Raw genomic sequence first — 13,826 nt, 5'->3', positions numbered from 1 at the left:
GGAGCAACGTTTTGTTCTTCCCTTCATGAATACGCCCCAGAAATAATTTTTCCCAAAAGTTGCCTAAATCCTGGTTGCAGGGGATAGAACACATCTGGAGAACTGAAGGAGGGCTGGGAGGATGCCACCTTACTGTCTAAATTGAGCCGACTTTATTTTAACCAAAGGACCCTTTGGACAACCACCACCCACCCTCTTGCAAGGGTAGGCTCTCATCCCTGGCAGGCTCTGCGGCAGGACACTAAGCATAACCCCTGTTTTTAAGAGAAACTGCAGAAAGACTTTCAGCTTAGAATCAGGTTAGATTTCCAGGACTGTCTGCAGCAACTAAAAATGTTTCTGTCCCATGCTGACCATTGAACAGCACTCCATCCCTCCAGGACTTCAGGAGTTTTATACCACTGTTAGAAGATAGTTTTCATTCATCCATCTAATAACAAAGAGGGGTTGTTTGGCTTGCTCCTCAGTGACAGCACAAGAACTGTTTGTTCAGGAAGGCAGGCCAGCCTGAACTTCATTTCAAACAAGCTGTCCCTGCATAAGCCATCTTTCTTTTTCCACCCTTTCCTGGCTGCCTACTGCTCTGTGCTTTGCAGCATGAGGATTTCCAAAATGTCTTGATGACTTTAAATTCTATTTTACTATTGGTAGCTTTATTCCACAGAGAGCAAACTCTCTGGCTTCTGTCGGTGATCATGGCAACACGTTTCAAAGCTCATTTTGTTGGTGAGATCCCTGTCAGAAGCATTTTACAACTTTAAGCTATGTGGTTTGTCTGCTCCTTTTTCTTTGTTGTTTGTTTGCACAAAAGTCAAACTGTTCTCTAGAAAAGTAGCCTGTTGCCATAATCAATAACAATAGCTGTTTCCATACTTTATAGTATGTAGTCATATGGTCTAAATCATTGTCAGTCATTTCCTCTCCCATCACGTCTTCCAAAAAATGTTGCCCAAACCAAACTGGAAAAAAAAAAAGAAAAAAGAAGGAAAGAAAGAAATGAAACCTTGCCACATTCTATTGTATCCATGTCATAAACTACTGAAAGTTAGGGTCAGTGCAAAGATAAGAATCAGACAGTTTACGCTAACTAATGCCTTTGTTATTGCTTTTTGAAACAAAGTTTATTTGGTGCATTTACTTCTTCTTTTGACAGCATGTGGACAATAAGTGGGTTTCTTCATCTAGCGAAATAATCGCTTTCCGCAAAGCGCTGTTGAATCCAGTGACAGCGTATCAGTTTCAACGCTTTGTGTCACTGAAAGGAGACCTACTGGAGAATGGAGTGCTCTTTTGGCAAGAGGTACAGAAGTATAAGGTATGGTGGTAAAATGGAGCAAGGGGAATATAATTCAATTTGTAAGCAAATGCATCCATTACAGCACATTAGGAGAATTTTAACAAGAATATCTCTAGGCATTTTCTTGTTCATAGTAAAACCTCTTTCACAGTTTAAACTTTTTTCTTCGATGAAAATCCTCACTTCTTAAGGGTAGCTATTTTTAATGACTTGAACGTATTATCCCTGTATTTCTTTATGCTTCTTCAAACTGTAACATTCTTCTGAGTCTCTAAAGGGACACTACTAACTAGCTAATGCCCAGATTTTGATATACATCTGTTGAGCAGTAGAAAATATGCAAGCATTAAAATGTTCATTCTGTCTTTATAGTTACATACTGTTAAATAATGGAATCATTGCTGAATTTGGTAATCCCTCAAAAATCAGAGAAAACTTTTGAATTCAATCAAATGTACAGATGTAAAGATAGTATCTACCCAAAAAGCTTATATGTACAATGCCGACCCCAGCTCCCTTGCACTCTGTACAGTCACATTGGACTGCAGCTGAGGATGTGGCCAAGGTGCAATGTGATGGGGAAGGTCAGCAGGGATTGCCTCTCTCCCAGATATGTGCCCCTTTGTGAAATTGCTGCTGTATGGGGTGAAACACAACGGGAAAACTCTGGAGTGAGCCTTTAAATCACACTGCAGCCTCCTAGTAGCACCCTGGGCTGAATGCAGGTGCACCACGGATCTTTCACTTGTTCCTCATTCCTTTTGCCTCTGGGATATTGCTGATGCAAAAGTGCTACCGGAGTGCAGAGCCTCTCCTGGGCTCCTGAACATCGCCTGTGTGCACATGGCAGGCAGGGAGCATGAGGTTAGCTAACATGCTTGGAAATTAGGAGGCAAACACAGTTGAAGCTGCAGTAGCACTTGGAGATCCTGCTGCAGGCACGTGGGTGTATTTTCACTGTTTAATTTTATGCATTTGAATTTGGGATCTGCTTTAGAAGCTGAAGCTCCTCTGTTTCCAGGGGGCAATCTCCTCTCCTCACAGAGTCTCTGATCCCCAAGTGAGGAATCATCGGCTGAAATGCTCTCTGGGGCCTGCTGTTGTCTCTCACTTGGTTACAGGGTGACTAGTTTAGACTAGAAACTTGACATGAAGGCACCCCAAGTTCCATGGCACAAATCCTTCTCAAAATATTTGATGTTTTTTCAGATTTGTGACTCTTCATTGCTACGTTGTGGAGGACATGGAAACTTTCTGCAAATTAATGTGGAGTGTAGTTGAGACTGTTTTCTTTGTGGATCTGCTCTCTGAAGAAAGCCTTCATTGTTTTATGTTCCACCCCCTCTCCTTCATTTACATTAATTTTATTTGTCTTCTTATCAAGAAAAAGTACAATCTGACCATATTTCTACATGCATGCGATTTGTCATGGTTGGCAGTTGATGCTCGTTATAGAAGCAAAGGGCTGGAGTAGTAGGAGTGTTGTGGGTCAGGCTGAACTGGAGGAATATTGCCAAAGACGTGGGCAGCACTTTACACAGTGCATACTTGTATTGTCTGAGCCCTATCATGCCATCAGTTTAGACAGAACTCCCTTCAGGAGTCAATGACTGCATTTCTCCTCATAACCCATTGGGCTGGCGGCACATCTTGGGACAATCAAAAAACAAGAAAAAAAAATTTTTAAACAAATACGAAGAAATATAACTCTGTGGATCATTTCCATCTGTTCCTCTATGCTCATGTCTCATCCCTCTTCATATCATATGGCTTGTTTGTCTTCCCTCTTACTACAGCTCTCTGCCTTTTCTTCTATGCTAGATGAGCAAAGGAAGCCATAATATCTTCTTAGGATATATTGAACATGTTTTTGTATTGCCTTACTTTCTTCATTGTATCTGTTATCATTCTTTTTTTCCTTTACAAAACTAAAAAGTATTCATAATAAAACAAGCCAGCTCTTTCACATACCACACTTCTGGTTAAAAGCCCTGTTTTTAATTTCTTTGCAAAGTAAATATCCAGCCTCCTATACCAAAACTAAATGCACATTCTTCATTTAGAGAGCTCTCTTCCTGCAAATTCTCTAGAGTGCTCGTTGGGTCTTTAGTAGATATATGTGATAATCTCCTAGTGTTATAGAAATTTCTTGATGTTTATGGATAGATGGAAAGTTCGTGTTTCAAAGCGTTTGAAGGAAGTTCTTTGAATTATTTTTCCTTCCTGTCAAAGTCCAATGGTAGCATCGTCAGAGTGTGAAAACACAGTAATAACAGGCTTTACAAGAACAATAGGATTACATTAAAAAAAGTAGAAACCCCCCAGTGTCTCTTTGAGATCTCACCTTTGTAAGTTCAGGTTTATTTTGTATTCTGTTCTGCACAGAGTTATTTCAAACACTGAGATTTTTGGAAACTAGAAAATCTTAATGAATAGGGAAACTAGATTTCAATGAATGGAAGATTGTACTGGTAGCTGAAATTGTCCCCTCTTGTGCCATCTTGTACCCTCTAAATAATTACCCTCTTTTCTTGGAGTATTTAGAGCATTTCTTTGTCTTTTAGTTACCATGGCTATGCTAGTCATAGCAGGCTCATTGTGAAAACCAGTGCATTTCATACCTGTAGGTGTGTTTCTCTTTTCAGAAATGCCTCCTATTTTCCAGTAATGTACTTAGACTGAATGTAGAATAGAAACTATCCTGTTCCATCAGAGCATGCAGGCCGAGATTATCACCTGAAAGCAATGATTGCTATATATATGCATTTGCAAACCAGAAGTCCCACTTGTGTCTTAACTATGTCTTTGACCGTTCACATTTGCTATAAGAATTTTGTCCTACATACTGAAGAAATCTATTGTATAATTATTTTTGTATGACTATTACTCTTTGATCACTGGGCCCCTGTAAAGGGTCTTGTGTCTCTCTCTCCATTCACTGAAAATGCTATTTTTCGTCTGTCAGGACTTGTGCCATTCTCATTGTGATGATGCCACAGTCCAGAAAAAGATCACAGCTATTATCGACTGCTTTATTAATTCCACCGTACCCCCAGCTTTGCAGATTGACATCCCAGCTGAACAAGCAAAGAAGATTCTGGAGCACAGGAAAGAACTAGGACCTTACATTTTTAGAGAAGCACAGGTAAGAAGCTGGGAGAATCTCTGTAACAGATCTGGCTAGAGTCTGTGTGCCTGATTTTAAGGACAGTCTTTGTTGCTTATGTGATAATTTGGACTCCATACACAAGCTTGGGCATGAAGGAGAACACTATAGTCATGCATTTCAATGAAGATTGTATGGTGGAGATGACAGAGAGGCTGCAGATGTTTACTGCTCAATAAACTGGACGATCTCTGACAGCTAGCTGATCCTGGAAAGGTGTTATCCAGGTCTGTGTTAGGAATTCTGGCAGTAGAAATGATTTCTGTCTATGTTTTTAATTGCTTGATCTTTACCACTTGGTTAATGTCAGAAAAGTAATTTGTAGTTAGAAAATTTATAGTTTTTGTAGTTTATGAAAAAAAATGCAGATGTGAGTAAAGCACAAAGACATCTTAACTTACTGAATGTCTTTCCCTTCTTTATTACAGAAAGTCTGTACTAAATGGCTGTAGACAATTTTCTCTCTCATCTTTGTACTAATCAGACTGAACAGCAATTTGTGAACCTTTACTACAGACTTACTATTTTCTTATTCCTCGTTACTGTCTTCTCTGTCTTATCTTCTAAACCCAAGAAAGCTAGTTCCTCTTCTTTTCCTATAAAATTGCCACCAACACCTTTAAACATCAACTGTGAGTCCATAAAGCATTTGGATCACAAAAGATGAATGGTTTGTCAGAGAAAAGGGTTCATATAGGTCCTAAGAGAAATAAGAAGTCTCATTTCATCCTGTGTAAAACCCAGTGAACTCCAGAAATGTGGCACAAAACTGAAGGAAGAACTTGGCCAAATAGCTGTGACTGGAACATGACAGTGACTCACATGTCACTTTCAAGTCTGTTGAGCCAGAAGCAGTGAGGGGCTGAGCATGCTTGGCTCCTTTGAAGCCAAGTTTCTCAACGAGAATTAAACATCTAAATAAATTGAAAAATGTGAGCCTTAGTACGTGCAGCAACAGAATTCACTGAGCCCCTCTGTTTGCTTTTCTAAAATTGTTTTTCTTATTCTAGTTCAAAAAAGACCCTGTGAGAGATTATATCATTTAAAAATTATCCAAGATTTGCTCATAGATCTGTAATGTGGTTTAAGAGCCTTTCCAGAGGCAAAAAAAAGTATTTCCTTTCTCTTAAGGAGGGAAAAAAACCCCTCTCCCTAATGAACTGAATATTTGAAATACTTGAGCAGAACAGTGGTGCAAAAGCAATTCTACTGGTGTATATTTTATCAGGAATACTTGTAAAAAATGATGGATGTTTTCATTAATGCAAACAATTGTTTAGGGAAATATAAAAAAAGAAAGTGCCTTTTAACTGTGTTTTAGGAAGATTTCTCACCGGTAATAAACACACTGATGAAAAGCATGTGCCGAGCAAAGCTGGGCTGAAATGTCAGGACACAGTACGTGGGAGGAACAAGGCTGTGTATTCAAAAAGAAATAGAGTTTACTGTAAAATAAAATGTAGTTTACCATGAGAATGAAATAACTATTTCTTAATATGGTCAAGATTGACTTTCTTTTCTTTCTGTGCAGATGACTATTTTTGCTCTTCTGTTTAAATTTTGGCCAAAATTTTCTAAGTTTCAAAGCAATTTGGCTAGTGACAAAATTCTACTTGCCTTGGAGAGAAAAAAGGGAAAAAAGATGCGAAAGAAGGAAGGCAAAACAGCAGAGGTAAGGATCACAAAGTTTCAGGTGACAGCTGACGAACTGCATAAAAACTCTTTCATGAGCAAACATACATGAATTCAAATATCCCTTTCCCAGCCTGATCCAAAGCTACCAAAATCTTTTTGTTAGAATTCAAGCTTTACATGCGACCTGGTCCGAGGGCGAGTAATTCCCAATCCTGCCAATGCATATACATATGTTTAACTTGAAGCAGATGAGTCAATGGAATACTCCTTTCATTAAGCAGAGGGGAAAATATATTTTAGTCATCTTTTGTGCCAAGACAAGAATGAAAAAGAGGGCTAATTTAAAAAAAAATCTATGTATGGTCCCTGTGTACAACGGGTAACTGCAGACCTTTTTGCACTTTCAGTATGTACTGTCCTATTTTAGAATTTACAGTCCTGGGTCACTATTGAAAGCAAAACAAAACAAAACAAAAACAGATTTCATATCTATTTTTCAGAAGGGGCATTTGAAAAGTCTGCACATTATTTTTAAAAATATTTATGTGCTAATTGCTTTGTATAGTCTTTGTCTTTTCTTAAATATTTCTCAGCTTCGACAGTGAAATTGTTAGACTGTTCACAATGACTTTCCAGACAGTTTCAGTGCATTAACAGAACTGTGACCTCTACAGAGGAATGCTTGCTTGTAAAATTGTTTTTCTTGGAGTTTTATTATTAAAATATAATGGATTTTTTTTTCATATTGATTATAGGCTTTGCAAAAGTTTATTTTTTACGAAATGTAATTGTTTGGCCAGCTTTGAGGAGAGAACATTCCTTTAAGGGCAGAGAAATTATTGGACTTGCAAGCTATCATAAGTAGCATTAAAAGACCTTTACATATTTTAAATACCAAGTACACATGTGTTGAGATATTACTCATGATGAGAACCACATGAGTACCTGGACAGATAAAGACATATATATGCCCGTAAGAACATGTACACATTGTTATCCTCTTTTAGACACATGAAAACTAAGGACCAGTGAAGTGTTACTCAAGGCCACACACCAATGTCAAGTGAAGTCTAACATCCAAGAACTCATGTTCCTTTCTCCAAAGCATGTTGCTTCCATACAGATACGTCTGGCAAGGCCATTGGCAATACTTACAGTGCAAGAATGCAACATTTCAAAGTAATGCACTTTTGCGTTTTCACAGACTTATTTTTTCCATCTGTTTGTTGCCTGTCTGTAAGATTTCTGATTAAGACCAAGGAAGTAAAGAGCAAATCTTGGCCAGGAGGGCAAAAGCCTAGCTTTTATGGGGAACAAATGGGAAAGGTGAATTACCCTTCTAAGCTGGGAAATAGGGTAAGAAATTTTAGAAAGTGACAGGCAGAGAATGCAGTTCAGTAAACAGTCTGCAGACTATTCTCACAAAAATTTATCAGTAAACCAGTTACCTTTTAAAATCTCTTGAAAGAATAGGTGGAACAGATAAGTTTTTGAAACCCTTTCCCCCCTCTATTGTTGTTTAAAGAATTTGCCATTCCCTGTTCTCGCGCCTGAGATTTCTGTCCCCTCAGTGACAACATAACTATTCAAATGATTCAGTATCCCTGACGGATACTGATAAGGTTCATCCAACATAAGCAATAGCAGGTTTACTTGGCAGCTTGTAGAAGGTGATGAATTCTTGGCATTTATAATAATGTCTATGCTCCTCTGCCCCACCAAGCTCATGCTGAAGGAGAGGAAAGCTCTGGCAAGGGTTAGAAATTATATTTTTTTCTTATAGATATTCCTCCCGCCCCCAATCAGTTGCCATTTTGGGTTTATGTCACATGGAACAACCATGGTCCTGGGGGAGGAATTTTACTTTCTCCCTTCTCACAAATCTGTCCCTCAGATGCCCAGTCTACCTGGGCTAACCTCACTTTCTGAATTGACTGAGTAAGAGTTGGACTTTTATGTAGTATAATGGAAAAAATGGGCAGACAAGGACAACTGGGCAATGATGCATGACTTGGTATTATTTGACTATCTCAATATTTTTTGTGTGTGCCTATTTGTTATTTATGGGGCAAATCCTATCGAAGGCTTCCTGGCAATGGACTCAGTGCAGGGGAGGAGTGGCTGACAGCGAGGGATGCCATGCAAGCACTGTACAATGCAGAGACCTCTTTTAAGCTTTTTTAAGTGTCTTTTAAGTGTCTGGAAGGCAGGGATGGGTAGGTACAGGGTGAAGTAAGCTCAACCATTCAACATAATGTGAATGCTTCAGTATTGAGCTGAAATAGTTGTTTTAAAAGATACTGCCTTGGGAGAGTATGGTTTGCTTCTCCATTTTCACATATTTGCCCTTAGTGTGGCACAGCTACATGGGCTCATCTTTGGCCTGTCTGTGGATCTGTTTCTTTGTTAACTGCTAGATGCACATGCCACATACTTTAAAAAATATCATTAGTCCCTTTTTGCAGACTGTCTTGATGTCAGTATTTGTAATTTGTTGTATACACAATTGCATTTTACCTCCAAAATAGATTTTGGATTTTTTGCTTTCAAGTGTACAAAATAGTTTTAACTTACAATGTAAATCTGTACTCTTTCCATGCCCTTAGCAGCGAAAGGTAAAACCATAAGCATTCATTTTCCTTTTCCATGTTTCCCCCATCTCTCTTTAAGCTTCTTAGCAGTAAGCTTATTTGTTAGTAAGTGGTGTACTGCCATGGGATATGACGTTGCCATAACATTGCCTAATTTATTATGAGAAGACATTATTAAAGACTTCATTTAATTCACCGCTCTCATTGAGAAAGCTAGCAAACATAAACTGTAGCATATTAGTATACACACTATTTCTGTATTTGCTTTGGCATCCCTGTTCTATCAATTGAGTGTGCCACAGAAGTTAGTAAGCCTGCCTCTGGAGAGAAGATAAACACCACACTGCCTGGGAAGTTCTATACCCAAAAGTCACCCTTACAGATGATGGGTCCATAGGACAGTGGGGATAATAAGGAAGGAAAAGGCACCTTGGGAGCAAGGTTGTAAGATATTCTGATCCTTTTCAGGGACATTCTGAGCAACTTTGGGAGCCATTTGATCTCTCTTTTTTTCTCACTTTCTCATTTGCAAGATGGGAGGGTTATATTACTTGCCTCATGGGGATGTTGTGGGTTAATTATGTGAGGTTAAATACAAACATTGGTTAATGTTCATAAAGAGTTTTGGGATCATCAGACAGGATGTGCAAAGGTGGAGCCTTAATAAAACACTAAAACAACATGAAAATGACAAATCTAGAATGATTTACCAAGGGTTACAATGCCTTGTCCTTCACTGTAATGTTTTAAAGGAGATTGCCTGTTTTCCTAACATGTATACTGTAGTTCACTTGCAGCTACTGGACCAACCTGGAATTAATAACGAGAAATCCTGTGTTCTACATTTATACTTGAGGCCAAATTAGAGAGTCACAATGGCCTCTCTGTCCTTAAAATATGTTCTGTTGCAGGTCTGCCCTCTCACTTAGCTATATTTTGGAGCGGATATTGAATCTGAAAGGAAGATAGTCTGCAGGAGTGTAGAGGTCAGGAAACTTCGATTAGGACAAAGAATTGCTTTAAAAAAGCAGTATCTCCTGCTATTTTTTATTATGCCCAACATGATGAATTATGAAACTGGGCATTACAAAACATTACTGCATATGACACTATCTCGTTTCCAATGACAATTTTTGCTTCCTCAGACTTTGCTTTTTACTTTAGCTCAGTAACTATTGTTTACATCTAATTATGAGTTCTTATTATTGGCAGGGTAAAGAAGTGGGGACAAAACTCATCAGTCTGTCAAGCAGTGCTTTAGTAGATGAGGCTGGTGTGGAGAGAGGACAAGCATCATTTTCAAATGGATATGGGTGGCAGGTGAATAATAAACATGTTGCTACAGATATCATCATTCAAGAGAGATAAAATGATCTTGGGAGAATGGGAAGGTGGGGTTTGGTATTGAATAATGCTGTCACATGGTTCTTTGATAACTGTTCATTCTTCTACAATTAACTTTGCTGTTATAAGTTTATCTACCTTACAGGTGATTTTTTTTTTATTTATTAATTTTTTAAAGATTTAGGTTCTGAGTAGTATTAATACCTAACAACATATTAAGCCCTTTAGGTGTGTAGATTTAAAAAGAATCTTTATTTAAAGATAAATTGAAGAAAAGGAAGTTCAATTCTGGAACAAGAAGCTTTTCATTACTTGTGAAGTTCATATCCTGAAAGAATTTGGTTTAGGCTTGAGTCCTCTTCTGCTCATATGTCAAAAACTGAAGCTGAACTCATTTAGGAAATCTAGGTATTTGAACAGAAAATCTGACAGCAAATAGATCTTTGGTACTTCTTCAAGAACAACTCTCATGATGCATCAAATCTGTAGTGAAAAGGTAACAGTCATTTTATTGGAGAAACAGGAAGAATAGACATGCCACCTTGGGCATATCAAGCGTTCATTCATAGCTGAGTTGACAGTGCTATAACATAACAGGGAACCTGTGCAACCACATAATCACAGCTATGTCATGCGATGCAGGAGTAAATTGCACTTCAGCCACTGCTTGTATTCCATAGAGCTCTTCCCGTGGCATTACGTTAGCGATGAGCAGAATATAGAAACAGGCAGCCTGAAATACCCCCAAAATCTGAAGCCACAGTGCAAACTGCATAGTTAAGCTCATGCTCTTATCCCTTAAATGCACCTTTTTACTTTTGCTCACACCTATTTAAAAAAAATAAAAGTGAGTTGAGTGAGCCAGTATACCAATATCATATGCCTAAGCCCTCAAGAAGAGGCAGGTAATTGCAGAAAGAGCAATGATCTTTTACAGAGCAGTTTCTTCTCCAAGCCCCTTTCTGCTATAGGAAGATGCTAGAAGTTCTTACTGAGTCATGCCATGACTAATTGGCCCCAAACTTCTCATGCTGTAAGGAAAAAAAAGGCCAAATAAAAGTACAGTTCCCATACTGATTTGGGAGAGTGACATAAATTTACAAGGAACCTGAACTGTGGTTGTTGCAATGTAAAGAGTAACATTTGTTCCTTAGAAAGGATGACATCTCCAGTTGACCTGCCTCTAGTGGTAGCAGCATTCTGCTGGGAGAGGGCAGGCAGAAAGAACTGTGAGGCTAATGAGACCTTCGATGATTTGAGAAAGGACACACTGTAAGTTGTGGCAGGGAGATAAAATCAAGTCCTCAATAGCACAAAAGACTGATATTTTGGGAGGGGAAAGGTCTGCTGTATTTAGGTTTTGAAGACGAAAGGAGAGAGAATAGGACTCTGACCAGGGATGGAGAATAAATGAATGTAAACATCATACCTGTCAAACTTGCTTAAATTGCATTTCATGGTGTTTTGAGATTTGGTTATTTGAAGCAATACTGTTTTTCCACATGATTCCAGTATTGTCATGACAAAAAACTTCTCTTCTTAATAATTGTGATTATTCAGTAACAGGGATATAACATAAACAAGTTTTTTGTCTCACTGTTGAAATGGACCAGAACTACCAGTGATATGGTCTGGAGGCTGATGGTTTTTAATGGTTCTTGCAGGCTTCCTGGTCCTATTCCAAGTACATAGAAGCCTTGGAGCAGGAGAGAATACTCCTTAAAATGCAAGAAGATCTGGAGAAAAACTCATCATCATTCCTCACAGGTTGTTAACCAAGCTCTGTAGTTTAGGAGGACAAGCTTATAGCTTAGGTGAAATTCTCTCAGTATAAGGAATTTGTTTGCTCTCCTTCGGAGTTGCTTACATGAATCTCTGCATCTCTTATGCTGTCTGCAGGGGAGTTGCTCTCTGCACCGTACTTGTAAGTGGTAAGTTTTCTAAGAAAGGGAAAGTGAAAGTTGCAGGGTATCAGCATTGCCTGTACTGCACAGGTCCTACTGCAGAGAGGAACACGGCCATTTCTTCATTCTGCAGAGTGACATGGCAATCCTAATTGGTTCACATGCATATTTCACCTCCCTGGCTTCTTGTGCTTCATCAACTTACATACAATCAGAGAGATGAAACAATCAGAGAGATGAAACTTTTTTCTCACCAGTTTGTCAGTATGCTTTCAGGGGATGTAAGAGGCATGCTTCATCCTTATTTCAGCCATGAATATCCTCTTCCCCAAGGATATTATGACGTATTTGTTCATTAAATAGCTCCATTTAGCAGTAGGGCTAGCAATAGCACTATGTTATATTAAACCCCTTCAGTTTCCCATCATTTTAATTTTCTTTCCATATGCAGGTACCTCATCTATGTCCTTCCCGAAGCCTGGAAACTCCGAAAAATCCACCATTTCTCCAGAGAGTTGTGTGATTTTGGAGAAGCGCTCAAATCTTCCCAAGAAACAGAAAGTGAGTACCAGACTGCCAACAAGTGTGCTTTGAAATTTGGATTCTTAAAAGCTAGTTTTCCTGCTGTCAGTGCTGATGCTCATTAGTAGCAAGTTATCCCACTCCAAATCACATTTAACTGAAGCTGTACAGCGTCAACATGAAGGCAAGATTATTTTTCACTTCAACCATGGCTAGTGGACCTAATGTTGACCAGATGGAATTTTGTTGCAAAATGGTAGTCTCTGAAATGCGGTTATCTAAGCTTTCCAGTTAAAATATTTTAAATAGGAGCATGAGATGACTGGAGGAAGCTCAGACCCCATGGAGTTACTGGCAAGGGCCTCACACAGAACTAGCAATAGATCATCTCTGCCAAAGCCATTTAAATATTAGAATGGGAGATAGAAATGGGACAGCAAAGAGATCTGATAAAGACAGAAAAACAGATTTTGCTTCAAAGCTTGAACTCCCAGATGGAAGAATCCCCTGGAGGTTTTGTTTTGTTTTTTTAAGCCTGTGCTGAAACTAGATGGACTTAAAAAAATTAATAGAACTTGGACTATTGCTCCCCTTCCTTCTCTCCTCCTCCTTCCTCTTCTAATTCTGTACTTGAACACTGCTATTTTAGGCAAGTTGGTGTCCTGCCCTCACTAGTCCTCCTAAACTTCCCAGTGCCTGAACACAGTCTTCCTGTGGCAGCATTTTCTGTATGCGGCTTCAGAAAAAACTGCAGCATTCCTTGGTCTTCCCTCACGTTCTCTTTCTGCCCTCTTATCACCTCCTCTAGTTGCAGTTAAAGTCACCGAGTTGCCTTGGACCTTATGCACCTCTGCAGATGTTACTATATTTCATACATTTATGCCTTTCTGTACTGCAGTTCTGCTTCACACACAGCTATATCAGTGTGGGGAGTCCTTGCGCAGGGGCTTTGGTCCTGCTCCATAGCTGAGAAACCTCCACCTGGGCCCAGTGCTCAAAGAGGGCCTACAAGGTAGCTGCAGTCCTTGCTGCAGCCCAGCCCGGCAGTCCCCGGCCCACCCTGTGATTCCAAACCTGAGAGCTGCACTCCTGCTAGGCATCGGGCTGTGGTACGGGCTAACACAATGAGAAAGTAGAGGTCTTGAGCGGTTTGAGAGGTCTCTCCCACCAGCTTCAGTTGCATCCTGCTCTCCAACACCACTGGAAATTTGCCTGCCCTGCCCCTTTCCTCCCAATAGCTCAAGTGTTCACTCACTGCCTTTGAGTGGTTTCCTCTTCTTCCATCATGACCCTCTAGTGGTTCTCCTCAATCACACTCTCTGCGGTGATCTGATCACTCTGCTGGTGGGGTGAGATACATACAGATA

The 13,826-nt window shown here is 39.4% G+C and overlaps 1 protein-coding gene across 1 annotated transcript in view; it reads left to right on the top strand.

Moving 5' to 3' along the window:
- RGS22 (regulator of G protein signaling 22) overlaps nt 1-12,531 on the top strand; it is a 59,967-nt gene extending 47,436 nt beyond the window's left edge. Inside the window, exons 21-26 of the mRNA XM_075495470.1 lie at nt 1,154-1,315; nt 4,263-4,442; nt 5,995-6,156; nt 9,902-10,009; nt 11,698-11,800; nt 12,389-12,531. Coding sequence (XP_075351585.1) covers nt 1,154-1,315; nt 4,263-4,442; nt 5,995-6,156; nt 9,902-10,009; nt 11,698-11,800; nt 12,389-12,531 — 858 coding nt within the window. The remainder of the gene's footprint in view (nt 1-1,153; nt 1,316-4,262; nt 4,443-5,994; nt 6,157-9,901; nt 10,010-11,697; nt 11,801-12,388) is intronic.
- The last annotated feature ends 1,295 nt before the right edge of the window (nt 12,532-13,826 follow it).

Source organism: Mycteria americana, chromosome 2 (genome assembly GCF_035582795.1).
Source record: "Mycteria americana isolate JAX WOST 10 ecotype Jacksonville Zoo and Gardens chromosome 2, USCA_MyAme_1.0, whole genome shotgun sequence".
Classification (NCBI taxonomy): Eukaryota; Metazoa; Chordata; class Aves; order Ciconiiformes; family Ciconiidae; genus Mycteria; species Mycteria americana.
The sequence above is the reverse complement of the archived record's forward strand: the minus strand, read 5'-3'. Positions and strand labels throughout refer to the sequence as shown.